Raw genomic sequence first — 16,958 nt, 5'->3', positions numbered from 1 at the left:
TGGGTTGTGGGTGCGAAACCCACGCAAACACGGGGAGAATGTGCAAACTCCACACGGCAGTGACCCAGAGCCAGGATCGAACCAGGGACTTTGGCTCCGCAAGACAGCAGTGCTAACCACCGTGCTGCCCCAAGATCCAATTTAAAAATGACATCCTGGTCTCTCGCTACACTGGGGGTTTCCGGCGAGCCGAGCTCTTCGCTGGACAAAACGGGGCTATGTGCGGCCTCGGCTGTGCGTTCCCCGTTCAGGCCCCTTATATTACGCGAGTCCCGTTGAATAGCCATGTGTTTCTCGGCATTCATTAATACTATTGACTTAATTTAAGTGTATCTAAAACCACACAATGTGATGTTGGGAAGCATAATTTTGCCGTTGATGTTACAGTAGCAACTTGAGAATAAGGCAGAACAACTTCCTTTCCATAAACAACAATAATTAGCACAAACTTTCACAAGGAAAGGTACATGCTAATCCTCTTTGATTTGTTATCCTCGCTTGCCCCTTGCCAGAAGATGTTAGATATTTGATTCTGTCAGTTGTATTGATTGGTAAAATAATGCTGGAGTGACAAAACATCTTTGTTCAGCCATGTGTAGTCCTGCAGCAGAGTGGGACATAGCGTTGTGCCAGCAGGCTCTTAACTGCTGGGCGATCTCAGCTTGGCAATACATGGAAATACTGGGCTGGTTTAGCTCAGTTGGCTGGACAGCTGTTTTGTAATGCAGAGCGAGGCCAGCAGCGCAGGTTCAATTCCTGTACCAGCTGAGGCTATTCACAAACTTCTCAACCTGAGGTGTGGTGATCCTCAGGTTAAATCACCACCAGTCAGCTCTCCCCTTCAAAAGGGAACGCAGCCTATGTTCATTTGGGAATATGGCGATTTTACACTTTACAGGAAAATGATGACGCATTTATTTTCTGGAAGGCCAGGAAGACTGGAAGGGCAGTCACGTGATAGATACAATGGAAGGTCAATCCTTCCATCTCAACATTCAGAAAGACCCTAGTCAGTTCTAACTTTTCTCATTTATCTCTATAAATGTTTGAAATTGGTAAAAAAAAATCTGGGAATAGGTTCCTCCCATATTACATGTAGCTAAAGCATGCCACACAAATTATTGGGAAAAATGGTAGGGTTATGCGCAAATATTGTACTTTAGCCACACTGCATTAAAGAGTAAATAAGACACACACACAGCCAAAAGGTTTCCATCAAATGTATTTTTTTAAATTACACACATCTTGCAAATGTACATTTAAATGAATACAAATTCAAACTACAGGTGTTAGAAAGGAAGTTACAAAGCAAACTGATAGTTTCTCTTTCACAGTAATCTGGTAGAAATGGAACGACTGCGTTCAAGAATCCACAATCTCGAAGCAAGATGTCAATGCATTTTCCCCCCAAAAAACCTGAATAACATTCTGGATGCGATTTTCAACAACTGAATCTCGCCATTCAAAAACAGTGCTGAGAGAAACAAATTCTCTCACGCTAGCTCACGATATCAACTTTTTAAGTTCTAATGTTTGCGGGATGCGTAGAAATAAATTCAACGACAGAGGCCAGTGAAGGAAAGTCAGATGTGCCACAAGAGAGAAACTGAAATCACTGCGTAATAACCTCTAAGCCGAATGGAAATGGATCCTGCTATCCTCAATTAGCCTAACAAGCAAACACATCTATCATTAAAACTCTACTGGTGTGCACTTTTGCAAAACTACATTACAGAGTTCCCACTACATCTACTCACTAGAATTTTAAAAAGTCAATAATAATAAACATTTTATGTACATTTAGAATTTCACAAAAAAAGGCGGCAAAAATAGCAAACCGACTTCTCACCACAGATAGCAAAAATGGCTGAAAACATGCACATGGTTCAAGCATGATAGCACCGACGTAATAGAAAAAACAAGCAAGCAAACTATTCAGAAATTTATGTTTTGAAAAGAAACATCTCTTTCCCTTAGTTCCATTATATATTCAACTTGATGGCAGGCATTTGTTTTCAAAAGCAATTTTGGTGCAATCCTATGGATCGCATTGATGTTCTGGTTAATTCTCTGACAATAGATTTGTGGAGAAGTGTATTACTGTGTTACAAATCACTGCTCACCCCCTGCTGAGTGGACCCCAACATTTAATGGGTAACTGTCAAGAAGTACTTTACAGTCATAAGAACAGGAAGGAATGGTTATATTGACAATGTGTGGCATCTGAAAATGATTACGTACATCTACCTGGGAGTCATTAAACAGTAGGTACCTAGAAACGCATTGGAATGATTCCACACAGAAAGGCAAGTATTCGAATGACTGCAAAGAGAACGGCCAATAGCTGGGAGTGACTACATCTACGGGTAAACACGCTTCACAAGGAGTTCAGAAAACAAAGTCAACTGTTGCTGTTTGAATATCGTACTGTAGCTTTTGTTTGTGATCATCTTTTGTGCCATGAGTTCACTCCATGCGCTTCCTGAATGATGAGGTACATTTACAATTTTTAATTTATTTAAAATCAACTGTTTCTGACGTTATGGCATATTTATTGGATAATTAGCTACAGTTAAGTGCCAGAAAATTCCTGTCCAGAGCACAAGATTTTCAGGCATGCTTGTAAATCCAACCATTTCCATTTATGGAATAAATAAGTGTTACTGAAGTATGAGTCAGCGAGACACCTAATTACTCGCTGGATGGGCAGGCAATCTGCTCCCAGGCTTCCAACGTTGCCACTTTCCAACCTGCTTAACAGCAAATGAGCAAAGCACCAAAATAGAGGAAACCTTCAGGAATTTTCCTGGCTTCTTCTTACCAGCTTCATCCAAGATAAGGTCAGATAGGCAGCAGACTTATATGTGCAAGTGATTGGGTTTTGAACAAGTTAAAATCTCACCCATTGTATGGACAATTCCGAAAATATAATCTTGTTCCAATGATCAAAAATGTTTGTTTTCTCAGAGGAAATATCAGATTTTCAAATTAATTGCACATTTGCTAATATCTAGTGATGTGTAAAGAGCCTAATTGTTTAGGGGGTGCCATATTATTAAAAATCACTATCTCTGTAACGCATTTCTCAAAAGGGACTTGCTGAGTTACTATGTGTTCTTACATATTACAAACTTATTTTATACGTGTGCTGTCCAAGGTGAGGGTAATGCTGAGAAACAGATTTTCACTTCTGGCATCAGTGAGTGCCAGGGCAGATTCAGTGCTGCCAGATGTCGAGTAAAACTCAATCCCATTGCCCTAACAAGTTGCATTAATGCAAACCTCTGAAGAAGAACACCGATGGCTGTACTAATGAGAATTTGGCACAGTAGCCAACCTTGTTGATCTTCTGAATAAAACTGACCATTTCGTTTTAATTTGGACCAATTTGGGGACGGCTTTATGTTCCCCAGAACTAGATTCAAGATCATGGCCGGAGTTCTTCGGCCATTGCGATTGATTCACTTTTCCCGGCGGCTTGAGGTGGCTTCAATGGGAAATCCCATTTCCTGTGAGATAAATTCATAAACAGCACCTCCATTTGGTTTGGATTAGAACTCAGAACACACTTCTGTGCATCACAGAGTCTCCCAATTGTTACATTTTGACTCATGAGGATGGAATATACACTAACAACAAAGCCAGAGTGGGCATAGCCAATCGAGGCTGATAAGGTAATGAGAGAGGACAGTGACGTTGTTCAGAAATACCCTTCTCTAGATTCAAAAAAAGCTGCACTTGTAATCCTTAACCAGACTCAATGCTGATCCAATGAATGTTGTAATTGTCAGCAGTCCTAACCAATTTTAATTTTTTCCAATTTATTCCCAGCCTCAAGTTCTACCGATGACTCATATCCAGGACTAACTTTGCTTCAGCTTTCTGCTCGGCTCCATTCATCGCAGCTGTCTGGTACACCAGCAGCCAATTACGGGAACAGTGCCACTTACTCCTGGCCGACTCCTGTTGCATGGCGACGAGAACAGTCCATCTGTTTCCATGGAAATGCTAAAAGCCTCAGGTTGCACTGCCCATGACGCGCACGGATAAAACATTAAAAAAAATGAACGCAGCTCATAACAGGCAATGCCTCAGTCTATTATAATGGGAATTTTTTAAATCCTTTGTGATACGGTCTCAATTTGTAAAATTTGGAGTGTTTCTGCCAGTTTTCCTTTCAGGCAGGCTGGCCTTTTACCAGATATGCAAATCTGAGGCTGGCTTCAGCGTTTTTGTGAGCCTTTGTTGCATTTCAAAAGAAACTCACACATCAACTGCCACCATTGTTGAAATATTCAATGAAAAATAAAAGATACCAATGTAATACACTCACGGTCTTAGGTAATGGTATTTTTAGAGGGTTTGTTGTTAAATAAATACTGCTGATTAGCATTACTATCAATCTGCATTTTTGTCATTTACCAACGGTGCAGTTCACAGAGGCTGTGCAAACCAGACAGTGCACTTGCCTCTCGAGGTACTGCCTCGGGATGTCATTTAATTCCTTGCTCCAAGCAGAGTATCACCTCATGGAGTGGGTTCACTCACCTTCCCTGGGGCACAGAACACTTGCCTCACGGCGAGCTCTCACTTTCTCCCTCTGATGCCAGAGGGCAACCTGTGGCAGCCCCTTACTTCCATGATGTGGAGATGCCGGCATTGGACTGGGCTGGGGCACAGTAAGAAGTCTTACAACACCAGGTTAAAGTCCAACAGGTTTGTTTGGAGTCACTAGCTGTTGGAGCACAGCTCCTTCATCGGGTGAGTCCAGTGAACTTTTCTGTTGTGGCTGCCAATCAGTTTGCCAGCGAAGGCCAGCAATACACCGTCCAGATTGTGGGTCTTTACCTTCTCAAGAGAGCCCCGTGCAGTGGAGACATGCAAATGACTGCTCATGCTCAACTTTTCACACACTCGTTTTACTCCGAGGTGCTCTCGGCTCACTCTGTAACATGAACAGGGTCAAACCAGAGCAGCTGTGGTCCCACTTCCAGCAGAAGCAGCTCCACAATATAATGTTAAAACACACCGGTTAACGTTAGATTTAGTTTCATGTAAGCACTCAGGCAGAGTTTGTTTAATTAAAGGCCAGGGCCTTTTCTTCAACGTGTACCTTGAGCACTGAAATTAATTCAATTACAAGTGGGCCATCAGCACCAAATACCATTGTTATGCCTTATTGGTTGCCTATGCATGAGAGTCATCGTTTGAATAAACCAAATCTTATCTTGTACTTTGTTTACTTTTTATGGAGTGGCACTTAGCCTGTCCGACTGAGAATTAATCTGTTGTGGCTTCAGCTCATCTTGACTAATTTTATTCCACCACCCCTTTCTCATCACCCACTACTTCCTCACAACTATTTTACAGGCGTTCTTGCTTTCGTCCTGGTAGGTAAATAGAATGATCTGAGTTACGGCATAAGATGTTGCTCTGTACAGGCTTAGAGAGGGTTGGGAATAGTCTCCTTAATGACTTTTCTCCCCTTTAATAATGGAACACATTGTCACGTTTTAAACTGCAGAGCTGCCTAGCATGGAGTTCAAACAATGTCAAAGGTTGAGGTCAGAGACTGGTCCGAGCAGTAGAAGCTGGGAGTTCAATGCATCATTTGTAATAACCCAGATGAATTTGCACCATCTGCTCTGTGACTGCACCCATATTGGTCCTTTTTTTCAATGAACCTTTTGGGGGCTGCAGAAAAGCCATCATCCTTTTCAAGAAAATAAAGCACGTGAACTTGCCATCTTCAGTTTGTTGGAAAGAAGACAGACTTATAGTGGAAGTCCAATTCTGGAAGATGTTGAAAGAACGGTATTTGTACCAGTAGTGCCAAGCAAGAAAAGGATTATGTTGATTGGATTTGCTGGGAAACAGAAAACCACAAGTAGATTTAAACCAGAGATTTCCCTTGCAATAAGGGTGACATTTCTGAAAATCCATTTTGTTTTTCTCTCTGTGTTCCGCATTGTTGACTACTACATTTCTGCAGAGTATGATAATGGGCGGTTCATCTGCCTTCCAAAACAATGCAAATGTAACTAATTGACCTCCTGGTTCCTGCAAGCGGCAGGGGGGGTCAGTTAAACTGGTTGGTTTTGTCGTCCCGGCTGCAAGACCAGTGGTCCAGCTATCCAGCCCTAAAACCGCAAGGAAAATCCCGTCCAATGTGCCTGCCTAGCATATTTTAGCACTAAGGCAAAGTATCAGAGGGCTGAGGAGTCAGGGTTTTATCCCCAGACTTCACTGAATTCCTTCCTTTGGCTTCTCTGCTATGGAAAGGTTATTCCTTATTCCTATTCCCACCCCTCAGGAAAGAAAAACCAAAGAAAATTAGCTGACATTGATAAACTTCTGAAACCCAGATGTCTACTTGTCGCTGTGCAGGGCATTCATGATTCAGAAAGAATCATCCTCGAGGGGGCAAATGCCTGCTCAGGGACAAAAAAAGCGTAATCTTTTGTCCTTGTGGGATTAACTATAACTGCAACACAAGTCTTAAATAATATATTTATTTAATTAGACTTTTTCATTATATAAATAAGGAATTACTCTCCTCAAGCTATGGTGATTGCCTCCATACTCTCCTCAAAATATCATTTAATATGAATGGAAACTTGCTGATTCACTGAACAGGGTTTGGTGATTTGGACTGGCATCAAAACAGGATAATGTTAACTGATTAAGGAATGGCCAGAAAATTAAGCAAGATCCAGGTGTTTAAGGTACATTGAGAGGGCAAAGTTTATGAACCCAACTGCACTGTGCTACCCACCCACCATCCCACCCCCCAGCCCCGCATTATTCAAATTTACAGAAACAAAATTATAACACTACTACTTCATGTTGGAGGGGTATTAGATGATAGATGCTTTGAAACGCCAGTTGAAAGGAAAAATGAAAACGAAAATCGCTTATTGTCACAAGTAGGTTTCAAATGAAGTTACTGCGAAAAGCCCCTAGTCACCACATTCCGGCGCCTGTTCGGGGAGGCTGGTACGGGAATTTAACCGTGCTGCTGGCCTGCCTTTGTCTGCTTTAAAAGCCAGCTCTTTAGCCCTGTGCTAAATTGGTAGTAGTTTTTGTATTGTGGCACATTGATATCCCCGGTAAAAGATTGCAAGCGAGGGCTTCTATCAAGCCTTCTTCTGGCTAAAGGTGGACTAGAGCCACAATATTCTGCTTGTACGCTTAACGGATGCTAGAGGATCCAACCTGTAATTTTTTTTTTCTTTTTTGAATTAAGGGACAATTTAGCGTGGCCAATCCACCTACTCTATACATCTTTGGGTTGTACGGGCGAGACCCACACAGACACGGGGCGAATGTGCAAACTCCACACGGACAGTGACCCGGGGCCAAGATCAAACCGAGGATCTCTGCGCCTTGAGGCAGCAGTGCTAACCACTGCGCCACCGTGCCGACCTTCAAGCTGTAATGTTAACTAGGGTGGAATTCACAGCACTGGGAATCCCAGTGTAGCACAGAGCTGTTTCTTTGTGGACTGGAAGAAGTGCATAAAATAATGCAGGCAGAATCTGAAGAGACTGCATGGAGAAATATCCATTATGAACCTTCTAAGCTTGACTAGTGAAAGGAAAGAAATCACAGGGTATTGAGATTTGAATTCCATGTCAGAGCAACATCAGGCTACAAGCTAATTGCCACTCCAAGTCAAATTAGGCTGTAATTATTCCCTAATAAATCAAGAACGAGCACGATAAGTCTCACGCATGGCAAGTTTATTCCATGCTAATCCTAGCCCAGTGGCAAGTCAATGTCCCCTTTTCCCCATCATATCTGTCTTTACCACCAGGTTTTACAAGTAATCTATTAATGCTATTCAGTACTTATAAACTGGTTTGGATAATTGCACAGTGAACACATTCACAAATAAAAAAGCGCAAGAACACCTTGTTCTTATTAGTAACATGTAAATTTGCTGTCTCACCCTAATCCTAAATAGTTCTACCCATTCAAAATGTCATAGAAAGCAAGAATCAGAATCGTTTTGTTGCTAAAAAAAAGTATTAAACAAATGTGATCAAATTTAATTTTAGAAAATTAATGTCTTCAGCTTATTAAGCTGTTTTTTTCTTCTCAAATTACTTTCCATTCTCAAATCAATGTTATTGTTCATTTTAAACTAAACGTTTTGAGTCTTATCTAATGATTTTTTTTGGAGTTTTTTTTCCCTATCTCTCCTTTTTTAAACAAATCAGATGTTAAACATGTCTGCGCAGCAGAGGATTTTCTTAAAAAAGAAAAAACTGGCAGCGGTCTTTAATAACTGAAAACAGATTCATAAATGAAGCGTATAATAACTGCACATCAAATATCAAAGAGAAATGGAAAATCACACACCATTTGAAAGAAACAAAACCAGGGACCATAAGTTTCAAAGAACAAATGATGTACAAGAGACCTGCTTGTGTTATTATGAAATATTCTCACAGTGCTTCATATCTGATGTTTAGAAAAAGGCAGTGATATTCCAAGATAAAGGTTTCTCATGAGAAGGACAAACTGTTAAAAACATGGGCAATTTTTTTTTTTCTTTTGGTGTCACTTGGCATTTTGTGAGCACCAAGATTAATGACCTCTGCACACAGGGCCGAACTCCTCTCCCAAGTCTCACTGGTTCAGGTGGAGAATCCCAGCGTTCCCTCACTCTGCTGCCTCACATTGAGTCACCGAGTGAGTCCGAATCATCCAGGGAAAGTGGCAGATACAGGTCCTGCAATGGGGAAGGATGGGGGGGGGGGGGGGGGGGGGGAGGGATGGGGATAGAGAAAAACAACAAGACTTTAGATATGATTTACACAAAAAATATCTGCGAGAACCTCGCTGGTGATGTTGCCTTTGTGTAATAATGTAATGCGGAGTTTGCATCGCCCCCAATTTTTATTTCCATGTTCCCTGTTGCCTGACCTGCCGAGTATTTCCAGAATTTTCCATTTTAGTTGTCCGCTATTAATCTGGGTGCATTAAGGTAATTGCTCATTGGCCCTACACTAAGCTGTAAGTAGCTCAGTTGGATTCAATTCTTCAAATCTATTTGTTAAATGTGCAAGCCATTAATTTCCTCAGTTTGCCCGCTATTAGTATATGCATAAATCTCACTAGCCATTTCTTTCCCTTCCGCCTCCGCCACGGCCTCCACCATGGTGGAGGCGGAAGAGACTCTCCCCACTGCGCATGCGCGGGAAACTGTCGGCGGCCGCTGACATTCCCGCGCATGCGCCGCATTTCCGCGCCAGCTGGCGGGGCAACAAACGCCATTTCCGCCAGCTGGCGGGGCAACAAACGCCATTTCCGCCAGCTGGCGGGGTGGAAATCCCTCCGGCGTCGTCCTAGCCCCTCAATGTTGGGGCTCGGCCCCCAAAGATGCAGAGCATTCCGCACCTTTGGGCCGGCGCGATGCCCGTCTGATTGGCGCCGTTTTTGGCGCCAGTCGGCAGACATCGCGCCATTGGGGGAGAATTTTGCCCCTGTAGAGGGACAGCGGGGAGGCTGCTGATCGATTTGGACCAGCTAAGAGAGTGGGCAAAGAGGTGACAGATGGAATACAATATGGAAAAGTGTGAGGTTATGCAGTTTGGTAGGAAGCATAGAGGCATAGACTATTTTCTAAATATGGAAAAGCTTCGGGAACCTGAAGCACAAAGCGACTTAGGCGTCCCAGTTCAAGATTCTCTTAAGGTTAACATGCAGGTTCAGTTGGCAGTTAGGAAGGCTAATAATGCAACGTTCGCATTCATTTCGAGAGGGGTAGAATACAAGAGCAGGGATGTACTACTGAGGCTGTATACAGCTCTGGTCAAACTCTATTTGGAAAATTGAGCAGTTTTGGGCCCTATATCTAAGGAAGGATGTGCTGGCCTTGGAGAGGGTCCTGAGGAGGTTCACAAGAATGGGCCCGGGAATGAAGGGCTTTTCACGTGAGGAGTGGTTGAGGACTCTGGGTCTGTACTCAATAATAGTTCAGAAGGATGAGGGGGGGATCTCAATGAAACTTACGGAATACTGAGAGGCCTAGATAGAGTGGACATGAACTGATGTTTCCGCTGGTACGAGAGACTAAAACCCGAAGGCACAGCCTCAGACTGAAGGGAATATCCTTTAAAACTGAGATGAGGAGGAATTTCTTCAGCCACAGGGTGGTGAATCTGTGGAACTCGTTGCCGCAGAAGGGTGTGGAGGCCAAGTCACTGAGCATCTTTAAGACAGAGATAGATAGGGTTTTGATTAATAAGGGGATCAGGGGTTATGGTGAGAAGGCAGGATAATGGGAATGAGAAACATCAAACATGATCGAATGGCAGAGCAGACTCTATGGACTGAATGGCCTAATTCTGCTCCTATATCTTATGGATATCTTATATCCAAACCAATCCCTCTAGTCCCCCCCCAATGCCTCTTTCCCACCCATTTCCTTCCTTTCTCCTGCCCCATTCCCTGACCATACCACCCCGCGCCCCACCCAACTACCCTGTTCCACCCTCCCAGTGTCTGCGTAACATCACTCCAGGGTGATGGGCCTGTGTTGGCATTGTCAGCGGGTCCATATACAAGGCAGGAGAGTGATGATAATTCACTGTGAGGTGAGCTCTGGTGCTCCTCAGTTTATGGCAAATTCTGACTCCTGTCTTTCTGCTGACAGTGCGCTCACATCCGTCCTATGAATAGGGTCTGCATCAGGGGTGTTTGATCTTGGACCACTCTACCCAGGAGGGGGGAGGGCAACATGGGGTGGGGGTACAAGTAGGCCCACTGTAAATATTAACATGACAGAAGCTTCACATGTATCAGGTGTAACAGGGGCCTCTGTGCCATCTGGATCTGCCAGTCCTGGTGGCTCCCCATTGTTTGCACCAGGGTGTCGACACCTTCAGTGATGCCCCTCAGTGACTGAGCCATGCTCTGGAGTGCTTTGGACTGGGAAATGATGGCGAAGCCCTCATCGACTGGAAAATGATGGCGAAGCCTTCAGCCATGGTTGCCATAGACTGAGCCATGCCTTGGACACCAGCACTCAAGGTGCTAATGTTGTACTCCAGGCTTTCCACTGTGGTCGCCACCCTAGAAGTGTCGGCCTTGCATTGTGAACATGATCTCATGCTTTGGGACTCCTCCAATCGGCTATGCACTCGCTGGAAAGTCGCTGACATGCCCTCATGAATCTCATGGCTGTGTCCTATTCTCTGCATCAGCTCCTCTGGGATAACCCAGAGGGGCTGTTTAGCACAGGGCTACATCGCTGGCTTTGAAAGCAGACCAAGGCAGGCCAGCAGCACGGTTCAATTCCCGTAACAGCCTCCCCGAACAGGCGCCGGAATGTGGCGACTAGGGGCTTTTCATAGTAACTTCATTGAAGCCTACTTGTGACAATAAGCGATTTTCATTCATTTAATTTCATTTCATAACCTTGTCCAGAGGCTCGGCCTCTGACTGGGAGCCAGCTGAGTCCTGGGATTCAGCAAACCTCCGACTGCTGACTCGCTTGGATGTTCCTGCCTCCGCCTGATGTGCAACAGCAACTGTGTGGTGCTCACCAGATTGTGCCCCAGACTCCTATCAACTAATGTTGCCCACCGAGGTGCGTGTCTCTGGTGGAAGATAGGGGTGATCGCTGTGATGTGTCGATGGTGGTCTCCTTAAAGCTCTCCTCCTAGGTGGTCTTTTGTGCTCTGCCCTCAGGCAACCCCACGACTTTCAGGGCCTATTCCTCATAGTGGGTAAGGACTCTAATTTCTGGTACTCCATCCCCCGTCTTAGCCCATAATAAGGGTGAAAGGGCCATCTTCTCCTGCGGGGTCAAAGAGAGGATTTGTGAGGCGCACGTTTGGTGGGTCGGGGTGTCTATAGCAGGTGGCATGTGTGGGCATCGCACCTGGACATGAAGTTTGTGCTAATGGGTGTCAGTGGGTTCTGAGGAGCAAGCAGGAGATCGGATGTGCAGAGGGTGAGAGGTTTCAGTCAGTGATTGGGGGGGGGGTGAGCCCGGTGGAAGTCGTTGGTCTTTTTCCTACATTGGGCAGCGGTCCTCCTGGTCATGCTGCCCGCACTGACAGCCACTGCCACCCAGACGGTATTGGTGACCCTGCTGCTGGTCCTCCAACGCCTTTGTGGGAACTGAATGTCCCGTCTCGCATCCACAGCATCGAGAAGCCAGGCCAGATCGGCATGTTCAAAATGAGCAGCAGGTCTGGGCACTGCGATTACTGTCTATTGAGGGACCGTTCAAAAGCAGCTCTGCCTGGTTAGTGCCAAGACACTGAGGTGAAGTCTTATGAATCGGACGGCGAGACAGCCAGTAATGGCGAGAAGCACTTATGGGCGCATTTACAGCTGTTAAATGAGAGCCACGATCTCGCCAATGCAGCCTTCGAGAAACACCCTGCCAAATGCGGTCAAAATGACATTGAGAAATTTTTCGGTTAAACCGCAGCCACAGGTTTTAAAGCTTATTTTGGCAGAATTTTTTTTTAAACTACTGGAGTGCTCGTGCCATTTCTCCCAGAAGATGGGCTGCATCTTCCCTTTGGGAGACGAAGGGCGTGATCCTACAGCCATGCTGTGTTGAAAGACGGGAGACCCCGATTTCAGGATCTACCTCAAATACATCACGAGATTCAATGCAATCGCGTGAAGCGTTGCCAAGTGAATCCTGCCCACAATGGGCAGGATCACCTTTTGGCAAGTCTGCATATTAGAGCGAGGCAGTAAGCCTCAGAGCCATTTAGCACTTGTCCCCCCAAGCGGGGACCAGACAGAACGGCACTCAAGAGGGTCTCCAAGGGGATCGGAGACCCCCAGCTGCATGCCTTTTGGGCAGGGTGCTGCCCTGGCACTGCTGGTGCCACTTGAGTACCGTGGCTGGCATTTTTGTGTACCTGTATGATCGGGCAGAGGTTGCCTGGCGCGGGTGTTGGGGGATTGGGGAGGGGCGGGACCCTCCCATGTTGCCTTTTGGCTGTGGGGGGGGGGGGGGAGGAGGTTTTTGGGGTCTCGAAGATCTGGACGGCATTTCAAAATGCCGGCGTCCCGATCTCTCGTTACAATGGGGAGTTCTGTCGAGCAGAGTTCTCCATTATAAAAAGCAGGGCTATGTGCGGCCTCGGCCATGTGTTCTCCGATCAGGCCCCTTAATCTACATGATCCGTGTTGAAGAGCCATGTGATTCTCGGCATTGCGAGTGCCGGGAAACACGCGGCTAAATGTGCTCGCTAGAGGACTTTGTTCCCATTTGGGAAGATCACACCCATTGTCTTCCCGCCGGGGCTGAATAGCGCATGATTCGCCTTTCCGTTGGCAGCGCTATTGTTCCGTTGGCAGCATGCAAATGGGCCAGCTCTCTGCCAGCATAAATTGAAAGCAATTCCCGGTCCACAGGGCTTGTAACGGCTGGGGCCAGCATTAGTGCCAAAGAGCCTGACTGCTGGAGCGTTTTTTAAGCGCTCCATTTACCACACACTCACTGCAGTCGTGAAGATGGCTCAGAGAAGACCTGCCCCCGGAGTTCTGCAGTCCAAGGTGGACCCACTGCTTGATGCCAGTAATGAGCAGAGAGGCACCCTCTTTCCCAGGGTGGGCTGCAGACTCAAGTCCGCCCTCCTGAACATCACTTGGGACGTGGTGGCAGAGGCACTCAGTGCTGCCAGCCTCGGAGACAAATGGTGATCCTGAGGGGTGGGAGTCACTGGTGAGGCCTCTGCCCTGAGAGGGGCAGAGAACAAGGGAAGGCTCCAAAGGCCACAGTGTAGGTGTCTTTTGGTTGGGGTGAGCTCTCCTAATCCCCTCTGCAGTGGGGCAGTGCTTCTGAGGGGTGCCAAGATTTGGTGAGCCCCTGATTGAGTTTGGCCATACCTATCCCTTTAATGATACAACTGGGGTATGAGGGTTTTCAGAGGGGAGGCCTAGGTGGGCTCCCAGATGACCAGAGATTCCCTGAGCAGTCAGCAGTGTCCAGTCCAGCCAGAATCCTGTAAATAGCACCAAAGGGGTGCATTTAAATCACATACTGCACTGAGGACCTGGGTTCAAATTCCGGCCCTGGGTCACCCCAGGAGTTTGCACATTCTCCCCGTGTCTGCGTGGGTTTCACCCCCACAACCCAAAGATGTGCAGGTTAGGTGGATTTGCCACGCTAAATTGCCCCTTAATTAAAAAAAAAAAAAATTTAGAGTACCCAATTATTTATTTTTCCCAATTAAGGGGCAATTTAGCGTGGCCAATCCACCTAACCTGCACATCTTTGGGTTGTGGGGGTGAAACCCACGCAGACACGGAGAGAATGTGCAAACTCCACACGGACAGTGACCCGGGGCTGGGATCGAACCCGGGTCCTCGCCGCCCTGAGGCAGCGGTGCTAACCACTGTGCCACCGTGCCGCCCCTCTTTGAGGCACTTTTGAACAACAACTTAGACCCAGGATTCTGTGAACGCTACTGAGTAACCAACCTTCGAGCATGTGGGAGGGAATAGATTGTATTGGTTTGAACTTCCAAGTTCCCCTCCTTCCACTGGCAGGTATATCTAACTTCTCTCAGATGATATGGCTTCCATACACTGGCGATGGGCAGGTTTTTTATTTTATTTTCTCAGCAAACATCACAAAAACTGATTAACCAGTTAGGTTATTACTATTTGTGTTCAGAATGACTGCCAATGATTGCCTACATAATGCCAATTGCACTTGAAACCAATGTATGCGAGGTGCTATGAGATGTCTGAGGAAGGGGTTAAGGATATATATGTCCAAGTTATTTTCTTTTGATTGATTCTAATTAGTTCACAGATTTTATTTTAAATAATAGTTCACAGATTTTTATTTTAAATAAACCCATTTTTTTATCCATTTCAGAGCTTTTGAGTGACCTTTGGAAACTCATCAGGTCCCATTGAAAACTCCAGTAGTTTCTCCCTGGTACTAGCTTATGACATTAGGCTAACTGAACTGATTCAACAGTTTTGCGAGTGGGGTAAAGTATTTGAAAAATGGTTGACAGGATATTAATGAGTTTTCACTGCTCATCAAACGCAATTTTCAGGCTGAAAGTTGGAATGCCCTTGTGGTGCTAATGCTAGGTTAATTACCAAATCGGCATTGAATTTCTATTTTCCAAATATCTACATATTTGAAAAACAAAAGAAGAAACTCCCTCATACGAGAGCATCATAGTTTTGGATTCTCAAATCAAGATAAATAATTCACTTCATTCCAATGGAGTAAAAGAGAGAAGTAACAACGTCTTACCTTGTGCTTGCGAAGGCATCCTGGGCTGGTTGGTGTAGATATGGGTGTTGAGACTGGAGACTTGTTGGACCTGGGGGTGGAGAGCTGGCTGCTAGAGGTTCCATTAGCTGAAAGCACATACAACAGGCAACTAGTAGAGGGCTGATACGATCCTAGTATAGGCCACACTAGCTCAGTTCAGACAATTAAAGGGGTTTTTATAAAAACAAAATTCAATGCCTTGATTATTTAAATTGCTTTTGAAATTTTGGTATCCTCTCAGAAAGGAGGGTGGAATGGTCTAGATCATGCATTTTTCAACAGAAAATATTGAGCTGAATTTTAGTTTAAGAGGCAGGGCGTGGGCAATTTCCCCGCTCAGTCCATCGACCTCAGGAGAAAGGGACTACAAATGTGTGATTCTCATTGTAGGGGAGCCCGGGTGTGCTGCAGTTAGGCCTACCATCCCCGGAAAGTGTTCAGAGGCAGGCACAGGGTCTGCTGGGTACTGAGGCAGGCTCTTTAAAAAAGCCTTTGTTCCCGATGAAATAAAATCAATAAATTAAAAAAAAACAAGACCTTGGAGCTCCTATCCCTAACACTCCCTCACCTCAACCCCCCCCCCCCCCCCCCCCCCCCGGCACACACACACACACACACCACCCCCAAGCCTCTCAAACCTTCCCAGACAACCTATGCCTCTCCACCCACCCCAAATGGATCTCACAGCCTCCATGCCAACATCCACAATACCCAGCATGGCCCCTCATACTCTCCAGGCCAACCGAATGCACTTCCATGCCCATTCACCTGATTATACACTCTGTATAGAATGACTGAACCCCGTAGTAACAAAGTATTGGGGGAACTTTGAGCCCGCATTCGCCGCGAGCGTAAACTGTGACGTGATCGCAAAATCCCGCAAGTGACAAGAAAGAGGCTCTTGCCAAGAAGATCTTGTTTCCCGATTTTTCCCGCCCCTCGCCAGTATTGTGACAAAGATCCTGGCCACAATCGGTGGGAACCTCAGTTAAATATATTTTAAACATTTAAATATTATTAACCGGCCTCCTGGCCACATGATTTCCCCCCCTCCCCCACTCCACTGAATATTCAGACCTCGTTTACATGACATTACAACAACTTTATACAAAAGAGATTCAGTCAAGGGGATCCCACCAGCACTGAGGTATGCATAGCTCTATGGGACAGACCGACCTATGCAGTTTAGCACTGACCCATGGCACAGGTTGGCACTGCCCTCGGCACATGATATAATATATAATAATCTTTATTGCCACAAGTCGGCTTACATTAACACTGCAATAAAGTTACTGTGAAAAGCCCCTAGTCGCCATATTCCGGCACCTATTCAGGTACACAGAGGGAGAATTCAGAACTCCCAATTCACCTAACAAGCACGTCGTTCGACTTGTGGGAGGAAACTGGAGCACCTGGAGGAAACCCACGCAGAGACAGGGAGAAAGTGCAGACTCCACACAGGCAGTTACACAAGCCGGGAATCAAACCTGGGACCCCGGCGCTGTGAAGGAACAGTGCTAACCACTGAGCTATCATGCCGCCCAGGTGGCAGAGCCAGGGGCAGGCACTCTGGGATGCCCCATTGGGTGGGGGGGGGGATGCGTGGACTCCCCTTATGTGTGGTGGTGGGGGGGGTAAGGGCCGATGCCTATGAAGGTGTGGGGGGGGGGGGGGTAGC

The 16,958-nt window shown here is 45.8% G+C and overlaps 1 protein-coding gene across 4 annotated transcripts in view; it reads right to left on the bottom strand.

Moving 5' to 3' along the window:
- Positions 1-1,205: 1,205 nt before the first annotated feature.
- LOC140421194 (neuronal migration protein doublecortin-like) overlaps positions 1,206-16,958 on the bottom strand; it is a 263,203-nt gene continuing 247,450 nt past the window's right edge. For 3 of the 4 annotated variants that reach the window (XM_072505703.1, XM_072505705.1, XM_072505701.1), the window contains 2 exons: positions 15,260-15,366; positions 1,206-8,737 (listed from right to left, as the gene is read on the bottom strand). In XM_072505703.1, the coding sequence (XP_072361804.1) occupies positions 8,681-8,737; positions 15,260-15,366 (164 nt within the window). In that variant the 3' untranslated portion in view covers positions 1,206-8,680. The remainder of the gene's footprint in view (positions 8,738-15,259; positions 15,367-16,958) is intronic. The other variant, XM_072505704.1, reaches the window with a different exon arrangement.

This window comes from Scyliorhinus torazame, chromosome 5, assembly GCF_047496885.1.
Source record: "Scyliorhinus torazame isolate Kashiwa2021f chromosome 5, sScyTor2.1, whole genome shotgun sequence".
In the NCBI taxonomy this organism is placed as follows: Eukaryota; Metazoa; Chordata; class Chondrichthyes; order Carcharhiniformes; family Scyliorhinidae; genus Scyliorhinus; species Scyliorhinus torazame.
This window is presented reverse-complemented; position numbering and strand designations above follow the sequence as displayed.